Source organism: Phyllopteryx taeniolatus, chromosome 15 (assembly GCF_024500385.1).
Source record: "Phyllopteryx taeniolatus isolate TA_2022b chromosome 15, UOR_Ptae_1.2, whole genome shotgun sequence".
Classification (NCBI taxonomy): domain Eukaryota; kingdom Metazoa; phylum Chordata; class Actinopteri; order Syngnathiformes; family Syngnathidae; genus Phyllopteryx; species Phyllopteryx taeniolatus.
Genome location: NC_084516.1, coordinates 11359357 through 11380692, shown reverse-complemented (window position 1 = coordinate 11380692; position 21336 = coordinate 11359357). Strand labels below are relative to the sequence as shown.

Sequence of the window (21336 nt, the reverse complement as noted above, 5' to 3'; positions counted from 1 at the left end):
ATAAAATATGCAAGTATGCTCTAAATAGAACTTTTACAAAATTTCTGGTAGTGATACTTTGTTAAACTACCAGTGGTGGGGGTGGGGAGCGAGCTGCTTCTAATTGCCACCTGGAAACAACTTTGGCTGTGAAAACTCTTGTCCCCCATCCATTTGGTGGTTGATTGACATTAGAGAATCTTAACTGTTCTCCAGGGAGCGTACACAGAGCCCCTTTGTGCAGCCAATAGTCCCGCAACCATGATGTCATGCAGAGTGACTGCAGCAAGGCCCATCAAAGACAGGGAATGGACCTTTATGACTCCCACACAGGAAGCTCTCTCTCTCTCTCTCTCTTTCTCTCTCTCTCTCTCTCTCTCTCGTTTGCTGTCTCTTAAAAGCTCTATCCTTTGCTGTCATTTAACTCTTTCTTTTGGACATGTTGTGTTTCAGTTGCCAAGCGACCCTCGACAAAACAAGACATATTCAAAAGCGGTGCATAAAATCACCGTCGCTGTTCATTTATAACTCATTTGGCCCAAGCACCATTTCTTGTAAACTATTTACACCTTCGTCAAATGAGTGTCTCTTTCGTGTTTGACTCCAAAAACACTGTTTACATGTATTTTTAAGCCATACTGAGTGTTATCACATGGCCTGTTATTGGTTAGAGTACAGTATTCAGAAACATTACAGTGGGAGAAAGCATAATTGGTATACAGCAGACTAAACGACAAAATGTAAAATGAAGGAAACACTGGTCCACATTTAAAGGTTCAACTTTTCTTTAAAACAAAAAAAAAGCCCCACAGTCACTCACAATATGTACCGGTTCCATGCCTGCTTAATAATATCTTCCAGATGCTTTGACAATTGGAGTGTCATTAATGAAGGGAGAGGGCATACCGCCAGCTAGTTTAAGCCCAAAGAACTGACCACTTGGTTAATGGGATGTGTTTTGGCATCTCCCTATGACAGGATATCCAGCAACATTGTGCATCTACTTCCAGAAGTTCCAGAAAAGAGGTGCCTTATTATGTATATGCCCTTTCTGAACAATACAGATAGTCTTTTCTAACCAGGTTTAAAAAGCACCAGGCTAATAGACGGCTGAATTGCAAAAGTAAAAGAAAACTGCAGAGCCAAAGTACATCCGTGTGCCAGGCTTTTGGGACAAAGAGGAAAAAGTAGAATTTTCTTTGCATTGATGTAAGAACTGGCTGATGATGAAGGACAGTCTTTCTCTCGACATGTGGGTTTGGGCTTTGAAAGAACACAAGATTGCAGTCATAATAGGAGTTTAGTCATCCTTTCTCCTCCTTTCATCATGTCATTGCTGCCCATCTTTGGTAAAGAGTCTGTTTGAAGCTCATTAAATTACACATTTACACCATTAAAACATAGTAAGGACTTCTGTGTTTTAAAAAACATCCAGCAATTAGCAAGGATAAAATGAACATAGTTTTTATAAAGCATTCATTTCTCTAGATTAATATATCGCAATTTGTTTTCATTAGAATTTAGTAGGGAATTGGGCCTAAAATCGAACTTTGTATTGTATTTATATCCATATCTTAAGCAACCGTATTAAAATTGTCAAGAGAACTCTGTGTGCGTGGTTAGCATTTGTGGCCAGGTGCATAGGACTCTCCTGCAGTGGTTATGGAATATTACAGGATAAAACCCACGCAGGCACGGGGAGAACATGCAAACTCCACACAGGTGGGGCCAGGGATTGAACACGGTCCTCAGAACTGTGAGGCAGACGCTCTAACCAGTCTCACCGTGCCATTATAATCATCATCATTATTATTATTATTATTATTATTACAGACTGACTGGCGCCAGTAAGCTGGGACAGGCTTCCGCTCACCTGCAACCCTGAACAGGATAAATGAATGAATGAATAATGACCGGCATGGTGGACGACTAGTTAGAGCGTCTGCCTCACAGTTCTAAGCACCGGGGTTCAATCCCGGCCCCGCCTCTGTGGAGTTTGCATGTTCTCCCCGTGCCTGCGTGGCTTTTCTCCGGGCACTCCGGTTTCCTCCCACATCCCAAAAACATGCATGGTAGGTTAATTGACAACTCTAAATTGCCTGTAGGTGTGAATGTGAGTGCGAATGGTTGTTTGTTTGTATGTGCCCTGCGATTGGCTGGCAACCAGTTCAGGGTGTACCCCGCCTCCTGCCCGATGATAGCTGGGATAGGCTCCAGCACGCCCGCGACCCTAGTGAGGAGAAGCGGCTCAGAAAATGAATGGATGGATGAATAATAACGAAGCCTATAGTTATTGAAACCTTTTGTCTAGCAAAAATCAGACAATAACAGGATAAAATGGATGTTTTGTTCAGAAGGTAAACAAAAATGGTTTTAAAGTATTACCGGTAAAACCTATTTGAGAGTGTCGGTTTGCCTTTCTAGCAATAAAAAAAAATGTGATCGCCTTCCATGAGTAACCCTTGTCCACATTAGTTATATTTTAGAAGGGAGCGATCCAAACAGTTTCACGTTGCGCAATTATTAGCAACCACAAAAAAGGGCAGAAACTGCATTTTAAAAGAAACGTTCAATCTTAGCTATAGCTCAAGGCGGAAATTGGGCCACTGCAGACTTTGATGTCTTAATTGTGTGTGACTATGTATGCCCTCGGATATGTATGTACTGTATGTGTGTGTGTGTGTGTTTTTTTTATTCCAAAGAAACTAGTAGCACATATTGATGAACAAAAATGACAGAAATAAGGGAGAAAGATGATGCAAAAGAGATGAAGGGAAAAAGGACTACCACTGAGAGAATTTAAGAAGACTGCAGGGATAGAGCCAAGATGTGGTGTGAGACACTGACAAATATGGCTCTGATATGGCACTAGAGTGACAGAGCTAAAATACTATGGAATCCAAGTTGAATAGGCCTTGATTAACTGTGGCATGGGGTCAAAGCAGAGCCTCAGTCTGATGGGGCCTACTTAAGAGAATTATGTGTCACAGACAGCATGTGCAATTTGCACTTCTAAGACACGTCAATACAATTTGTGAGACACGATTAGTTAATAGGGCAGCTGTAGTTTCGAGTTCCCCCCCCCCCCCCCCCCCCCCCCCCAGTGTGACACAATATGAAATAAACTCTTATTAGAATAAAAAGTTACTAAAAAATAATGAAATAAATTAGTAAATTAACATTCTTTGTTTGTATGTGTTTGGTATTTTCTACAAAATTTTACTCAAAAGCAAATCCTTAAACTATGACTTCATTATGAAGGTATAGTGGTAAACAATTGTGCATGTAAGCATGTGTCAGTGTCTGTTATTGGCCTCACCTGGGGGCTGACACTGGGACCGTAGCCCATGCCGGGCGAGGTCATGGAGTGCGGGCCCATGGGCGAGCTGATGACAGAGAAAGGCGAGGCCAGCCCGTTCATGGGCGAGCTCAACGTGCTGATGGGAGAGTGAAGTGACCCAGAGGGCCCCATGGCCGTCGGACTGAGCAAAGATGGGTGCATTCCTCGATGGGAGTTGGGTGAGCCCAGGGGTGAAGAGCCCATTTGACCTGATGAGTCTGTTCAGGAAAGGATACATTTTGAGTGTTTTATTTTGCTTTCATATATCATATATTGTCCATGTGAAGACACTAATCCCGTAAATGTTTTCTCACAATCATTATAAACAATGATTTAACAAGGTACGAAATAGTTAAGTCAAATGAATGAGAGAACAATGGGTAACAGCTGTGACAACAACAGTAATAGTCCCATTTCTATAAATCTCTGCAACTGGTTACATTTTCTAATGATCAGTCCTACAACATTTCTAGGAAATAACAATGTCCCATCACTCGTGAGCTAATTTTAGAACAGACCCGTGGGCTGCTCATATGTCCCAAGTGTTGGTGACCTCTGTTCTACGTAGACACATAATACAAACAATAATTTTCCACACCTTTTGTTCGCACAACACTTACAGCATTTGTTTGAAAGAGGAAAAATGTCAGCAATACATTTGAGCAATGTCAGAGCTCAAGACCCAAATCAAAAAAGTGGTTTCACCCCAGTACCAAATCTTACTAAATCATACAATGTATGGCCATAACATTGAAATCTACATTATACATACAATATAAATTAAATAAAGAATGCATGGCATGAACAAAACATTACCTGACATGAAATTATAACAACAAACAGTGTACGCTTGATGATCAATAAAAGCACTTGCAGAATTTTACAATCGGAGAACTGAACCTGGACTCGACCATAAAGTTTGAAAAAGGCTGGACAGAGAAAATGAACATACAGTGAACCCCCGTTCATCATGGGGAATACGTCACAGACCCACCCGCAATAGCTGAAAATCCATGGTAGAAGTAAAAGTCTTATCCTTCTCACATTCTCCAAAATATGTCTGAAAACATGCCGTTCAGATTTTGGCCCCAACACGCCTCCACATTTGGGTATTTGTGTTTGCCGGTGTGTCCGCTATGTTCCAAATACATGGATCTGCACATTAATTGACAAGCTTTGTGATGAAGTGCTGCCTCTAAATTAAAATTAATATCAATACTTTTATTCAATGTGTCTTTAAGGGGGCCCAGACCTGAGGATTGAGCAGAAGTAGCCACTAGCCACCCTGCCCCTGGGTGTCATGGTATAAAAAAGCTGTACTCCTGTTAGCACAGCCTGCACTTGAGGGATGTTGGGTGACAGTGGTTCATTTGTATGAGACAGGCTACCACCCTCAAAACCGGCTGCACTCAACAGAGCTGTAACAAGAGAGTGAAGTGTCGATCCTTGGAGTATTTTGAACAACGCATGTCGCAGTGTTAAGACACCTGGGAACTTTTTCCCCCAACAACTGAAGGGGTTTATGAGAACAGGATACCTATAATATATGTGGTTGGTGAGTGGCAGACTGGTCTCTGGAGGATTAAAAAAATGACCTTGCACCAAAGTGGAAGGTAACTGCAACAAGATTGAAGAGAGAATGATGAGGTCATGAGTACTGTAGATGTTCTCCCTCTCTCATTCGCTCTCCCACATTGAAAAGCCCTCCTCTTAACCTTGAATGAGCATCTTCCATCAACCATCATCCCATCAGCTGTCAACACGCAAGATATGGAACAGGCAAGAGCAAAGAACTTGGTGACAGGGTCGTATGTGCACTGATAACAACACCCTCCCGCCAGTGTCATCTTTCAGCACTTGCCTTTCCCTCGATTTTACTTTTTTTTTTTTTTTTTTTTTTTTTTTTTTTAGAATCATGACTAGCTAGCCTTCCGTCCTCATCATTCTCCGCTCACTTTATCATCTGAATTGGATGGTGTTGAATTATTTATGCGGTATAAGGTACAGTGGGACCCCGAGAGGTGAACAAAGTGGTATAGTAAAAAAAATCCAACCACATTCTTTTTGTTCCTTTTTGGCGACTCTTATTCAAAAAGAAGAAACAGTTTCAACAAGGGGAAGAGAAGAAGCGATTAAGAAAGTATGACAAGAAGAGATGTGGAACTGGAACACTGGAACTTAGAATGGTAGTCATACAGTATGCATTGCCACTTAAAATCTAAGGTAGTATTTTATTGATGTGTTGATTTTTGACGCTTGTGGAATGATTGATAAAACCCAACAATTAATAAAATGCCAGATATCTCTGCAAATCACCATTGCAGTATTACTTTCTTAATGAAGTTAAGACAAAGTGTTTTCTAGTTTTTCTATTTGACAGTGTGACCATTTAGGAAAATTCAAATGTTACTTAAAAGTTGCCTGTACATTCAATTATCCATCCATCCGGCTTAGCTCCTTCTTTACCACAACGGACCGATACAAAGTCCGCATCATTGCAGACGCTGCACCGATCCGCCTGTCGATCTCCCGTTCCATTCTTCCCTCACTCGTGAACAAGACCCCAAGATACTTGAACTCCTCCACTTGGGGCAGGATCTCATCCCCGACCTGGAGAGGGCATGCCACTCTTTTCCGACTGAGGACCATGGTCTCACATTTGGAGGTGCTGATTCTCATCCCAGACGCTTCACACTCGGCTGCGAACCGCTCCAGTGAGAGTTGGAGATCACGGCTTGATGAAGCCAACAGAACCACATCATCTGCAAAAAGCAGAGATGCAATTCTGAGGCCACCAAACCGGACGCCCTCTACGCCTCGGCTGCGTCTAGAAATTCTGTCCATAAAAGTTATGAACAGAATCACTGACAAAGGGCAGCCTTGGCAGAGTCCAACCCTCACTGGAAACGAGTCCAACTTACTGTCGGTAATGCAGAGCAAACTCTGAAACCGGTCGTACAGGGACCGAACAGCCTGTATCAGGGGGTTCGGTACCCCATACTCCCGAAACACCCCCCACAGTACTCCCCGAGGGACACGGTCGAACGCCTTCTCCAAGTCCACAAAACACATGTAGACTGGTTGGGCAAACTCCCATGGTTCTTGAACTTGACGGCATCCCTCACCGTTGGTGTCCACCAACAGGTTCTGGGATTGCCGCCACGACAGGTACTGAGCACCTTACGGCCACAGCTCCGGTCGGCCGCCTTAGCAATGGAGGCGTGGAACATGGTCCACTCGGACGCGTTGTCCCCCGCCTCCCCCGGAACATGAGCAAAGTTCTGTCGGAGGTGGGAGTTGAAACTCCTTCTGACAGGGGATTCTGACAGACGTTCCCAGCAGACCCTCACGATACGTTTGGGCCTGCCATGCCGGACTTGCATCTTCCCCCACCATCGGAGTCAACTCACCACCTGGTGGTGATCAGTTGACAGCTTAGCCCCTCTCTTCAGTGTCCAAGACATGCGGCCGCAAGTCCATGACACGACCACAAAGGTGATCATCGAACTGCGACCTAGGGTGTCCTGGTGACAAGAGCATATGGGGACACACTTATGCTTGAACATGGTGTTCATTATGGACAATCCGGGATGAGCACAGAAGTCCAATAACAGAACACCGCTCGGGTTCTGATTGGGGGTAGGGGGGGCGGTTCCTCCCAATCACGCACTTCCAGGTCTCACTGTCAGTGCTCACGTGAGCATTGAAGTCCCTCAGCAGAACGATGGAGTCCCCAGCGGGAGGCACAAACAACAGTCAGGAGCCGTCCCCCCACCCGAAGGCGGAGGGAGGCTACCCTCTCGTCCACCGGTGTGAACCCCAATGTACAGGCGCCGAGCCGGGGGGGCAATAAGTATGCCCACACCTGCTCTGCGCCTCTCACCCTGGGCAACTCCAGAGTGGAAGAGAGTCCAACCCCTCTCGAGAGGACTGGTACCAGAGCCCAAACCGTGTGTGGAGGCGAGCCCAACTATATCTAGTCGGAACTTCTCGACCTCACACACCAGCTCGGGCTCCTTCCCTGCCAGAGGTGACATTCCACGTCCCTAGAGCCAGCTTCTGTACCCGGGGATCGGATCGCCAAGGGGGACCCACGTTACCCTTTCGAGCTGTGCCTGGCCGGGTCCCATGGCTGCAGGTCCGGCCACCAGGCGCTCGCCTTCGAGCCCCACCTCAAGGCCTGGCTCCAAGGGGGCCCCGGTGACCCGCGTCCGGGCAAGGGAAACCTCAATCCATTAAGTATCTTTCATCATAGGGTTTTTTTTGCCGTGCATTATCTGGTCCCTCACCTAGGACCTGTTTGCCATGGGTGACACTACCAGGGGCATGAAGCCCCAGACAACTTAGCTCCTAGGATCATTGGGACACGCAAACCCCTCCACCACGATAAGGTGACGGCTTCCAGGAGGGGTACATTCAATTAAGGTTTTATAATTACAATACTTTGTCCCTGGAATTCGATTTTTTCTGTATCAACAACTGTCCCAGACCTGATGGTGTGTGTTTTCCCAGATATTCCACTGTATCTTAATTTGACTTTATTTAACCCACTTACATTATCACACAAGTTTAAAGTATAAACATGTTTAGCCTGTTGTTGGTCTATCTGAATTGAGGCAATTACTGTATGTCCCTTTCTGAAGTATTTTTCATGACTTGTATAAATAAGCATGTCTGCTTTCTTTCAGCGGCTTATTGGAAAAAAGGGTGAATCTTTGCATCACTATGTTCTGCATTTCTCAAGCAGTAAGCTCGCTGCCAACTCAGCTCAGCCAAATATTTTCTGCACATCCTGCGTGCCTCATGAGCACTTCCCGTGAGCACATACACACACACAGACCTCATCCTTTTCAAAACAAACATACATCCTTCTTAATAAAGGCCTAACAACAGCTCTGCATCAGGCTGTATTAGTTGAGTGTTTAATCCTTTGACTGATACCCCTCGAGCTTCTATCCCTCCAATTACATTTTCCCCCAAATGCACTCACACACATAATTCCTGCAAAAATAAACAAATAAATTAAGAGTTCTCCACGAGCCAGCAATTCCCACAACCCCTTTCCAATTGGATTTTAATTCAGGCAGATAAAAAGAGCTGTGGTATTAGGGTTGCCAATCTGCCATTGTAGGTCTCAGCAGGGGGTAGGGGGGGATCTTTGGGGAGGCACTCAGCTGACAGATTCCCAGCCAGTTTTCACTTCTAGGGGGGATAACAGACTGGAAGGTAGATCTCGCTCTGTCCTATTCATTCTCTAGTATTCCCTCTAATCTATGTCTCTTGGATGAAAGCAGAACATTTACTGTATGTAAAAAAATGACATCGTCTCTGATAGTCATCTTTCAGATTAACATGTATCAAGTGATGTGAGCACTGCAACAAAATATCTCACAGTAAAAAAAATGCATTTCTGTGTTTGCATGTTAATTAGTTTGTCAGAGTTAGATTAGCAGGAGAGAAGTCTTCTTTTCATTTCCGGCCTTTACACTAGAGGACGGAAGGTCAAAGGAAAGGATACGAAACTATCCTAAAATTAAGTTTTGAAAGTTGTTGCAGCATCCAAGACATGACTGGCAGTCATTCAGGTTCACTGCATGCCAACATACACAAACAGACTTATTAAAATGGGGGACAAAACTGCATCTCTGTTGTCAAATGCAGGTTGGGCCTGTCAACTGATGTAAATACTGACAGTTACAAATAAACAAATTAGGACCCATCTCTCTGGCAGCCAATAGCAGATTTCCCTGTTTACCGCCTCCATTCTCCATACAAGCATCTCTTATTCCTAAACAATACTTCCTCTTCCCATCACTCTTATCCTCTGTTGTTTGGTGTGAATGCACAGAGGAAATTTGCCAATTTGCGCTCTGCTGTTGCAGTCTTGGATGTTCTATATGGATGGATGATTGAGAGATATGGCTTGCTGCAAGGATAACAGCAGCCAACAAAATTACAGCATGTGCTGTTAGATGAAACATTCGTAAGTTCTGTTTTGTGTGACACGTGAGGTTTTACAGTGGATGGGTATTGAAAATCCTCTCCTAAAAAGCCCTCCTCATTTGTTCACCAACCAAGGTGATGTTTTTGCAGTGTTTTTTTGTTTTGTTTTAGCAGATAAGTGAAAAGATGGTAACATAAACTTTTGGAAGGAAGTTTGGCATAGATGGTTAGTTTGTCACTGAGTGTTAGTCTGGCCTGAATATTATTTCTATATTAATAAATATACTAAGAAAAACATAATTTATTTACGTATCTTTATTCTATGAAATTTACAGAATCCTCATCTAAGTGATGAATCTTTTTTGCCCATCCCTATTTCCAATAACGGTGGTTTCAGGAATTTTTGTCTAGATAAAGTTTAGCCGCATAAACAGGAATTATTCAAAAGAAACAAGAGGGGGAGAAAAAATGCTACAACCCCAATTCCAATGAAGTTGGGACGTTGTGTTAAACATAAATAAAAACAGAATACAATGATTTGCAAATCATGTTCAACCTATATTTAATTGAATACACTACATAGACAAGATATTTAATGTTCAAACTGATAAACTTTATTGTTTTTAGCAAATAATCATTACCTTAGAATTTTATGGCTGCAACACGTTCCAAAAAAGCTGGGACAGGTGGCAAAAAAGACTGAGAAAGTTGAGGAATGCCCATTAAATACCTGCTTGGAACGTCCCACAGGTGAACAGGCTAATTGGGAACAGGTGGGTGCCAAGATTGGGTATAAAAGGAGCTTCCCTGAATTGCTCAGTCATTCACAAGCAATGATAGGGCGAGGTTCACCTCTTTGTGAACAAGTTCGTGAGAAAATAGTCGAACAGTTTAACGACAAAGTTACTCAACGTACAATTGCAAGGAATTTAGGGACTACGGTCCACACAATCATCAAAAGGTTCAGAGAATCTGGAGAAATCACTGCATGCAAGCGGCAAGGCCGAAAACCAACATTGAATGCCCGTGACCTTCGATCCCTCAGGTGGCACTGCATCAAAAACCGACATCAATGTGTAAAGGATATCACCACATGGACTCAGGAACACTTCAGAAAACCAATGCCAGTAAATACAGTTCAGGGCTACATCCGTAAGTGCAACTTGAAACTCTACTATGCAAAGCAAAAGCCATTGATCAACAACACCCAGAAACGCCGCCGGCTTGTCTGGGCCCGAGCTCATCTAAGATGGACTGATGCAAAGTGGAAAAGTTTTCTGTGGTCTGACGAGTTCACATTTCAAATTGTTTTTGGAAATTGTGGACGTCGTGTCCTCTGGGCCAAAGAGGAAAAGAACCATCTGGACTTTTATGCACACAGCATCTGTGATGGTACGGGGCTGTGTTAGTGCCAATGGCATGGCTAACTTACACATCTGTGAAGGCACCATTAATGTTGAAAGGTACATACAAGTTTTGGAGAAACATATGCTGCCATCCAAGCAATGTCTTTTTCATGGACGCCCCTGCTTATTTCAGCAAGATAATGCCAAACCACATTCTGCATGTGTTACAACAGCGTGGCTTCGTAGTAAAAGAGTGCAGGTACTAGACAGGCACTGCCTGCAGTCCAGACCTGTCTCCCATTGAAAATGTGTGGCGTATTATGAAGCGTAAAATACGACAACGGAGATCCCGGACTCTTGAACAGCTGAAGCTGTACATCAAGCAAGAATGGGAAAGAATTCCACCTACAAAGCTTCAACAATTAGTGTCCTCAGTTCCCAAATGTTTATTGAATGTTGTTAAAAGAAAAGGTGATAGACAGTGGTACACAGTGACCCTGTCCCAGCTTTTTTGGAACGTGTTGCAGCCATAAAATTCTAAGTTAATGATTATTTGCTAAAAACAATAAAGTTTATCAGTTTGAACATTAAATATCTTGTCTTTGAAGTGTATTAAATTAAATATAGGTTGAACATGATTTGCAAATCATTGTATTCTGTTTTTATTTATGTTTAACACAACGTCGCAACTTCCTTGGAATTGGGGTAGTACTTTATTTAAACATATGGCCCATTTTCTTTTTACTTTATTGGATAACAACTTGTCGGGATGAGATAAATAGCACAAAAAAAGACACCTGAATGCCCTGGCAACATTCCTAATGTAGATTTTAAAGATTTGCACCTGATTCCTACTATATTAGATTTGTCTGCAACTCATGTCAGACCACCATTTTGTTTAGTCTCCATTTTTTCCATTACAAGTTCACACATGAGCAGACAGACAGTGACACATTCTGTACTTACCTAATGCTCCTCTTCTATTATTCATCCTTTGGCGTTAGACTAGAGGTTCAGCAGAATTCAAGAGCTCATTTGACCTTTATATGAATGCACTTATGATTTGATAGCAATACTTAAAATGTGCAATGTCTTCATTTGTTTAAGCTCATAAGTTAGCTAAGGTTTAGGCTAATAAAGAAGTTGCTATAGTTCTGAGATTTTACATTCACACCCCTGCACAAATAGGCAATTTTAATCATGGCTTCATCCAAAGAAATTCGTTTCTGATTCAACTCTGCAGGGATTGGGATAGGACAATGCCACTGGGAGGCAACCAGTATGTAAAAATAAAAATACCATTCATGGGTTGACTACTGGATAACAGCCATGAGTCACTTATGCCTATGTATGTATGTATGTATGTATGCCTGTATATATGAGCAAACTGTGGTTCCTGTGAGAGGAGACTGGTCAAAAAGAATTTGTTTGTTTTTTTCCTCTTGATTTGAGGTGCCAAGTATATTTTCCCATTTTTCACAGGGACTTTTAGGAGACACAGTTGAGTCAGTTTTGAAATGCACAGAGCTCCACGGCAGAGTCAGGATGAGACACTCGTCATTAGCATTTCTCAAGGAGTCTTCAGAGTATGTAGAAAGGAGAGAGGAGAAAAATTCAACAAAAATCCCAAGCGAGTGAACCAGTTGCGTAAAACCCAGAGCCCAAAATAAAACAGAAGTCAGTATAACAACTTAATTTTTGGAGTCTTTACTGCTGATATTTATATCACCATGACAACAAGGAGCTAATCTTTCATTCAATGTTCCATGGAGCTCGGTGTTATTTTTTTTTGTTCAGGCAATGTCATGCTACCTTTTCTCTCAATAAAAAAAGATTCAACCTATCTAGTTCAAGTCGGAAAACCCTGATATGGATTGGATTTTACAGAAATGTTCAAATGTGATTGCTCTGGCAGGTACTTTGCTTGCATGACATCATACTAGCATGACGCATGGTAACCTGCCAAAGCTTTAAAGTGAAAAGCAACACAGTTGGGTTTTGATTCTTAACTCCATCATAATTTTTATGGTTCCTATTTGAATTGCCTTGATTTAAAGCGATTATTTTCTGCTAAACAATTGACAGAAAATAAGGACAGACCTGGGAAAACAGCCAGAGTTAGGTTAGCATGTTGGCGTGGCCCCTGACAACAGTTTCAGTTACAGCCGTGGCCCAATGGTTAAGATCATCGCCTGCCACCGTGGGGGACCTAGGTTCAAGACCCTGACTGGACCATCTGCCAACATCCCCCGGACTCACGGCTGTGGTGTCCTTGAGCAAGACACTGATACCCCGAAATGCTCCCTGGGTGCTTCAGTTGCCCCCTGCTCCAGTGTTTACCACTAACATGTGTATGTGTTCACTGTGATGGGTTAAATGCAGAGAACAAATATTGTGTGCATGCATGCATGTTCATGACAATAAAAGATGATTCTTCTTACACAAAGTTTCTCAATTAGCCCCTTTGGGAAATTTATTTTATAACCCTGCTCTAGGACTATTATCATCCATCCATTTTTTATGGCACTATTCCTGTTCAGGGTCCTGGGTAGTTGGAGCCTATGCCATCTAAATTTGTGCAAAAGGCAGACTACCCTGGACTGGTCGCCAGTCCATTACAGGGCAAACAGACAAGCAACAGACAAGCATTCACGTTCACACCATCACTGAGTGAGAACAGACACCACACTGACTGCACAGAATTAAGTCAAGGGATCCACTACAATATCAGTGACAGGTAATGTAAAACTGAACTACAAATGAAGAGTGCCAAAAATCATCGCTTATTTGGGGACCCTGTACATCGTTTGAGAATGCAAATGTACTGCTTGGTATGGTACCTATTAGTGGAAACAAAACAGGGTCTTTAAGTTAGGGTCAACAAAAATAATATTACAGAGTGATGTGTATACGTTATGGATTGACAAGAGTGTGTGCTTTGGGTGAGAGCCCTGATTTAGAAGTTGGGTTACAATTGGCAGATGACAAGCAAACAGTGCGTTGATATGGAATACTGGATGATATGCAGTTGCTACAAGTATATGTATTAACTATAATGCAGAAGTACCATTATATCAGTCGATCTAAGTTGCAGCTTTGTAAAAGACAGTTGTTTCTGAATCGTCAAAGTTAAAAACATGGATTTTTCATACTTTCAAGTGTGGGATCATCTCATGGTAAAAGGGTCACAAAGTCAAATTACTCGCTATAATTAACATGTTGTGCGTAGTAATAATGGAATGAGTCAAGCATGTGGGAAAATACTGCCAAATCGTTCATAACATCTAACTACTTGTGAGGCTGTGAGGACTTATTTTGACAATTTATAATAGGACCTTATTATAAAATTGAAATACAGGTATATGTTCAAAAAAGATACACTGGTGGATGATTCAAACTAAAAGAGACAAAGTGGGAAACAAAGGGTAAATATTTCAATCTCTCTCCAATTAAAGACGCACAACATGGAAAAAAGTTTCTTGTGCCCCTCTCACTCCTACATTCACGGTACATTGAGAAGCTTGTGTAAGGTGCCTGTTACGACAAGTTGTGATCACACAGACTCGCTAAAACTACAGCTTGACAGCTCAAATCAAAAGTATTCAATCCCTCTTTCGGCTGCCTTTAACGCCCCTATCTGCTGACATCCGTGATCCATTTTGCAGACTAAAATGTGCGAAGAAGAAAGAAACAGGCCTTAATGTAGACTAAATGGCAGCAAAGAGGTGAACAGCCCACCCATAATTTTACAGTAGGTGGGCTACAGTCATTTGATACATGGTGTTGATGTAACCGATTCTGCCCTCATTAAAGACTTAAATCTTTCCCTTGCCGTTCTTGTTAGTATTTTCTGTCTCCCAGCTGACTTTATTTCCCGCCAATTTTCATACATTGTCCAAATATGATGTGGATGAAAGCACAGGCTCTTCGGGCATACCCATGCCCTCTGTGACCTTTGAGTGTCTGAGGAGGCTGTGCGGCTGGCCATGGCTGGTCGCCAACTCCAGCCACAGATTACTGGAGCTATTGCAAACAGTTCTCCAACTGCCAACACTCCAGTCTGCTGATATGGCCTAATTGTTCTCTTCAGCTCTGAAGTGCTATCCTGTCGCTGGCTTGGAGCTCAGAGCAAGAGCGCTGTGAGGAGAGCTCCGAAAGACAAGTTTGAACAAATGCTGCTGAGAATAGCAGCCTGAAAATACCTATACAAGCCTCCATAACAAAATTTTTCCTATGAAAAATAGGCCCACCTTGATTCCCCCAAAAAATAATGAAATAATTTATTTGGTCTTCATTGTCCAAAGCATTCAAATCCATCCATCCATCCATCTATCCATTTTCTTTACCGCTTATCCTCACTAGGGTCGCGGGCTGCTGGAGCCCATCCCAGCTATCTTCGGACGGGAGGTGGGCTAAACCCTGAACTGGTTGCCAGCCAATTGCAGGGCACATAGAAACAAACAACCATTCGCACTCACATTCACACCTACGGGCAATTTAGAGTCTTCAATCAACCTACCAAGCATGTTTTTGGGATGTGAGAGGAAACCGGAGTGCCCGGACAAAACCCACCAAGGCACGGGGAGAACATGCAAACTCCACACAGGCGAGATTTGAACCCCGGTCCCCAGAACTGTGAGGCAGATGTGCAAACCAGTCGTTCACCGTGCCGCATACAAATCCATCCAAAATATTTTCCAATGTATTACAACTACTGAGCTGAATACTTTTAACCTGATGTTAGGGTACTAGACTACCCCCCCCCCCCCCCCACCCCATGTGTGAATGAATTTTAGGTGGTTATGCAACAATATTAAACATTAAATCTGCAACTATTTTAAGAAAAGAAGGTGAGGTTAAATTCAAGAAAACCATTTGGAACCTCAGCCCAAAATGGCCTTAGAGCAGTGGCGTCGTCTATAATGGATCACCTACTGTGTCTAATTTGTACTGCAGATATGTGTCAGTGAAAAGATCTAGTACATCTATTATACTGCATCTGGGTTTAAGAAGAAAAGCCAATGGTGAAACAGTACCTGAAGAAAGTATAAGCACAGACACTACTGAGAAAAAGATGTAATACACAAATGAAAAACAGCCAGATCTCTGTATGAACCATACTGACTGTCCTTTTGGTCAGCAGCTTATAACAGGAACATCAAATTGACAGTGCTATTTTAATCATAGACAAGGCAGAGAGTAATAATTGTCTCTGCAGCCTGTGAAGCAGGCATCGGGAGATTACGTTTGCAACAGATGTCCTTCTGCTCTTTTTGAGGGCTCATTTTATTTCAACATGACTTTGTGCAACTACCAACAGAACTCTAATTTCCTGAAAAATTATTAAATTAAAAAATGAAAAAATAAAAAATTGCAAGTTGGACTTCGCTCTAATTTAAAGATAAAATATAGTCATGAATGGCACTTTTGTATAAATCCAAATCGCCGCAGTAGTGCGATGAAGTCAGGAAGCTATGATTCATCAAGCTTCCTCGTTGAGATGAAAATCACCACCCAGGCCCCTTATCTAGCCCTCTCACTGCCAAAATACACTAGAAAGCTTGCGGTCAAGTATATACATTGGCCAAACACAGGCAGATAACGTGACTGCAACAGCAGCAGTGGTACAAAATCTGATCTTACTTTCGCATTTTTGTTAGCTTTGCTATCAGATATTTGACAGTTTGATTTGATAAAGTTAATGTAGGATGATGAATTGCCTCATTGCAAGCGTCAAATTACAGCTAGATTATAATTCTGTACCGGTCTGAAAGGAAACAAAGGGAAACAGGGAAATGACAGTATGTTGGCAGAGTACAGATACAGTATACAGTACATGGCTAAACAAAAAGTACCAGTCAAAAGTTTGTATGCACCTTCTTTGACTTGTATTTTGCACTGTGTGCGTATTCATTTGGGTCGAGCTGGGGTTGGGCTATAAAAAAACAACAAAATTGGTCTGTTGCAGGTGGTATGTTTCCAGAAAGACACGTGTTCCATGGATTCTCATGTAATTTTGAGTTGACATTTGCAGCATTATTAAGCAAAGCAAAGCAAATTTATTTAGATAGCGCGTTTCATACACAAGGTAACGCAAAGTGCTTTACATGATTAAAAGCATTTAAAAACAAAGAAAAAAAAGCTTATAAACATTTAAAACAAAGAGAAAAATAAAAATGCAATTAAAACACCGTACAGTGCAAGAAATATCATTTAAAAGTGTAATGCTCTAAAAAGCGTGAGAAAAAAGAATAATTTTTAACCCGGACTTAAAAACATTCACACTTGGGGCTGACATCACTTCTGTTGGCAACTTATTCCATTTGTGTGCAGCATAAAAGCTAAATGCTGCTTCACCATGGTTGCTTTCGACCCTGTGCTACACTATTTGACCTGACTCTGTAGGTCTCAGTGTCCTACTGGGTTTATATTCCATTAGCAATTATTTAATGTATTCAGGACCTAAACCATTTAGTGATTTATCGACCAGTACCAGAACTTTAAAATCTATTCTAAAGCTAACTGGGAGCCAGTGTAGAGACTTTAGAATTGGAGTAATATGTTCTGACCTCTTGGTTCTGGTCAGAACCCTAGCTGCAACATTCTGAAAGAGCTGCAGCTGTTTAATGCTCTTTTGGGGGGAGTCCAGTCAGAAGATACTTGAGATAAAAGCATGGATGGATTTGCTTGTGTCCAAAAATTCAAATGAAGTCATAAACGCTGGTGCACTCTTAAAGGTATAATAATCCTTAGTTTCCTTTCCTCCACTTAGTGATATTGTAGGATAGTTTATTTTTCTGAGCAGCATCTGTAATATGTTTTAATTTGAAATGTCAACATTTCATTTGAAGAGAGGGAAGTATGTTTATTTTTGCATTGATAACTATATTTGTATGGAGTGGATCTATTTCATTATTTCATTTTTGGGACGACTAAGTCAGAATGGTTATTCTCTCTCCGTGTGATATTATTTCACCCACGACTTTTAACTTGAGATAAACACTCACTATTATACCGCTAAAGAGTGCTGCCGTTACAATATTCTTAAACAATTCGGCGGTATGAGGGGGAGTGGTTGTGGCAGGCCGCGGAGGGCCGTCTAGTGGGGCTTCCCGGTGGCAGCCGCGGCTTCACGAAGTGGAGGTCCATTAGCAGCCGATGCCGGCCCGTGGGTCAGCGTTTGCTGGGACCGAGGCCAGTGCGAACAACAAAGCGCCTCTCGCCCAATCGATTGCGACGAGACACTCAGACCGGCATAGCGGCTACGCTGTAACCTTGGGAGGGACTCCGGGCACTAATTTGTTTCTGCATTCCTCCCAAGGCAGCCTTTAGGTCACGTGGGCCAGTCAGCCAATCAGTGTATTTTTTGTGACGTACCCACGTGGTCACATGGGTTACGTGTCCAATCAGGTGCAGTTATACTCTTAATGAGGAAGTGGAGTGCTGTAGTCTGGCTGAAGCAGCCTGGGTAACCGATGTGGCTGCGTATAGCCGGCCAAGCTAAATTTTAAACACAAGTATTTTATACTGAGACAAGACCACGACAATATCGAGGCCTTTTTATTTTCGCAATACCGCGGTATCGTGAATATTGTTACCGACCTACTTTTGCCAGACTAAGAACTAGTTTGCATTGATGTTTTGGGATGGACTGAGTTAAGAGATGAAGGGTTTGTTCTTTGTTTTAAATTCATTTAATGACTACCAGAGATGACCCAGGATACGCTAGAAACATTATGTCTCCCAGTTGGCTTGGGAACACTTCGAGATTCCCCCCCAGGAGGGCTGGATAAAGTGGCTGGGGAGAGAGAAGTCTGGGCTTCACCTTGGATAAGCGGATAAAACACAATCTTTGTTTTCGTTTTTATTTTTTCCCTGAGTTCCAGCACCTGGATTGTGTCATTCCTTTTTCAATTGTGTCATTCCCTTTTCTCCCTTCCTCTTGGGAAAAAAAGACGACAGCAAAGGTGAAGAGGAAAATGGGCAAAATAAGCAATGGGCACTTCAATCAATAGAAAAAGTTTGTACAGTATATAGGCCACATATCATGGTAAGTAAGATCAAACCATGTACCGGGAGGAAGAAAAAGCAGTCTCACAAACATTTTGAAACCCTTGGGGGCTTATTGGAGTAGGGGTTAATGGGGGGGTTTGGTAGTGATGGGAACGATGTGTATGTGCTGCAGGAAGAGGCCTCATGGGCCGGTGATACATACACGCCTCGTTCAGGAAGGGGGGTTGCGCATATCTATGTGTGTGCATGAGTATGTTGTGTGTATTGAGTGCACTTTGGATCAGTGTATTGACCCACAGCAAGCAAACATGTCTCATTGATTCCACTAAAGACACGCTGTTCAGTACACACGAAATATATTAACTACTGGCCCATCATAAACAAATAAGGTACATTCTCAATTATATAGTATACAGTATATGCAACCTTGTTTAACTATAGGATGTGTTTCAGGTTCCACTGGGTACTAAATGCATGAAATCTTCTTCTGCTTTAGTAGTGTTTGCTAAAGTCAATTAAAAAAAAAAAGCTGCTGTGGTGAGTTTATTAACCGATAAGTTGTTTTTATTGATTGTGGTAAGTTCTTCTGCTGAACATAGTTTTAAAAAAAAACTTACCGCATTTATCATAAAACAGATTCATCTAACCCAATTACTAAACTGGAAATGTTGTTTGCAGCCACTTAAAATAACCAGTTGAGTGCACTAGAAGAATACCCCCAAAAAAGGATGCAAATACGCCATATAACAAGAAGCATTAAAATAATAAACACATTAATCAATCAGAAACGCTTTGCATTGTCCAAATATTAATTGTATCAACATACGTCAAAATCCTAACGGCAAACTTGCAAGACAGGTAGTCCACCAAACATCAGGGGGTAACCGCTCAAATGTTCTTCCAGATGATTGGGAAAACATTTCCAAAAAATACATTCCAACATCTTGTAGTAAGCCTTCCAAGACAAGGAGAATTCAGTCCATATTTTCTTCCAATTTATAGTTCTTATAGGGTTTAATGGCCAGTTGTCTCAATGCATTTGTCCATGAAGTGTTTGATTTTCAGTCAGGTGTGAGATCAAACAGTGCATAAATGGAATTGCTAAGTAGTTCTTCAGGGGGCTTCAGGCATGTTTTGAAAATAAATGAATACATAAAACAATTAGTCAAGCATGAAGGTGGTCAACAAAGAATTGTAAGCATGAGAAGGCCTCTACGTGGACCTGCCGTCCAATCAGATGAGAGCAGTCAAAGCTGACTGTACGTTTCTTTCATCTCTCCCTGGTGCTTTTGCTCCCACATTTCATTTTCCCATTCTCTCGTTCTCATCTGTTCCTACTTCTCTCTTCATTTGTTTCAACATCTTTCCAGTTGCATTCACTGTTCATCAGCAGAAATCCTAGGAGGTGGGAATAATCCCAATTCGAAGCACGAGTCTTTCATGTTCAAGTGAAAGTATTGCCAGCTCTGCATCAGCTACCTGGCCTTGCTATGTCTATGTTCATACCCCTCCACCCACCCTGTTCTTGTTTTTGTTTAGGTTTAGGTATGACAGCACTGAGGGATCTTTGTTCATCATTCAAGGTCTGGAAAAATCTATGGTTTTGTTGCCTACAAATATGACAGCTTTTTTATGTTTGAATTGTAAACAGGATTGCATTTGTGTATCCTTTTTCTTATATATTCTGGATATTTTGTTTATGTATTTTCTTTCTTGTTATAAAATATAATCAATCCGACAACAAATATATACATAATAAACATTGCGTTACAGTAAGATTTTGAATGTAAACAGGTCTTCTGTAAATGTCCATGTAAATAATAATACAGTAACATTTTGTTTTCGATTACAATGTATTCTGGGACAGGTTTACCCTTTGCATTCAAACACTGAACAAACTACATGTAGAGGTTTATTAAATGTCCAAATACATACAATGCATCCATCCATCCATCCATTTTCTGAGCCGCTTATCCTCACAAGGGTCGCGGGAGTGCTGGAGCCTATCCCAGCTATCAACGGGCAGGAGGTGGGGTCCACCTTGAACTGGTTGCCAGCCTATCGCAGGGTACATATAAACAAACAACCATTTGCACTCACATTCACATTCACACCTACGGGCAATTTAGAGTCTTCAATCAACCTGCCATGCATGTTTTTGGGATATGGGATTGCATTACCTAATATGGTCTTCAGTCACATATCACGTACACTATGTATGAAGGCTTGTGAAAAGATGTGGAACAAGACGTAGAACAAGCTGACAATATGCTTGTGCATAATGTTTCATCAAACAGTAGTTGCTTTTTTTAGTTCAGTGTGATGACACGTTAACATCTGTACATCTGTATGTTTTTAACTGTTTCCATTCCTGGTTCCGTTTCAGTCTTTTTCCATACTTAATGATAGGCAAATTGTGTTTATTATCTAAGTATAATTGTGTGTATGTGTGTTTGTGCGTGGGTGGATAGCGGTGGGTACTGGAATGATCATTCTATGGTATCTGTATGTTGATGCATTCATGCCTCTGCATGGTGGGCTTTCGTGCATACATTTGCGCGACGTGTTTGCATGTATATACAAGTATGAGTTCTGTTTATGTCACACAAAAAAGGAGGCCTTAGGGCCTGTTGCTTCCTGGTCTAATTGGCGTGTTAATCATGTTTCTGTGGGTGGGATATCAGTGTGTGTTTGTAAAAAAATCTGTGACTTATC

General features: G+C 41.9%; 1 protein-coding gene across 10 annotated transcripts in view; it reads right to left on the bottom strand.

Annotated features, from left to right (window-relative positions):
- The window catches only part of rxraa (retinoid X receptor, alpha a), a 115464-nt gene that overhangs the window by 42401 nt on the left and 51727 nt on the right, over positions 1-21336 (bottom strand). For 5 of the 10 annotated variants that reach the window (XM_061799008.1, XM_061799010.1, XM_061799012.1 and 2 more), the window contains one exon: positions 3300-3537. The exons of 2 other annotated variants lie outside the window; for them this stretch is intronic. In XM_061799008.1, coding sequence (XP_061654992.1) covers positions 3300-3537 — 238 coding nt within the window. Of the gene's footprint in view, positions 1-3298; positions 3538-21336 lie in introns of all 10 variants that reach the window. 3 more of the 10 variants (XM_061799009.1, XM_061799011.1, XM_061799014.1) reach the window with 1 other exon arrangement.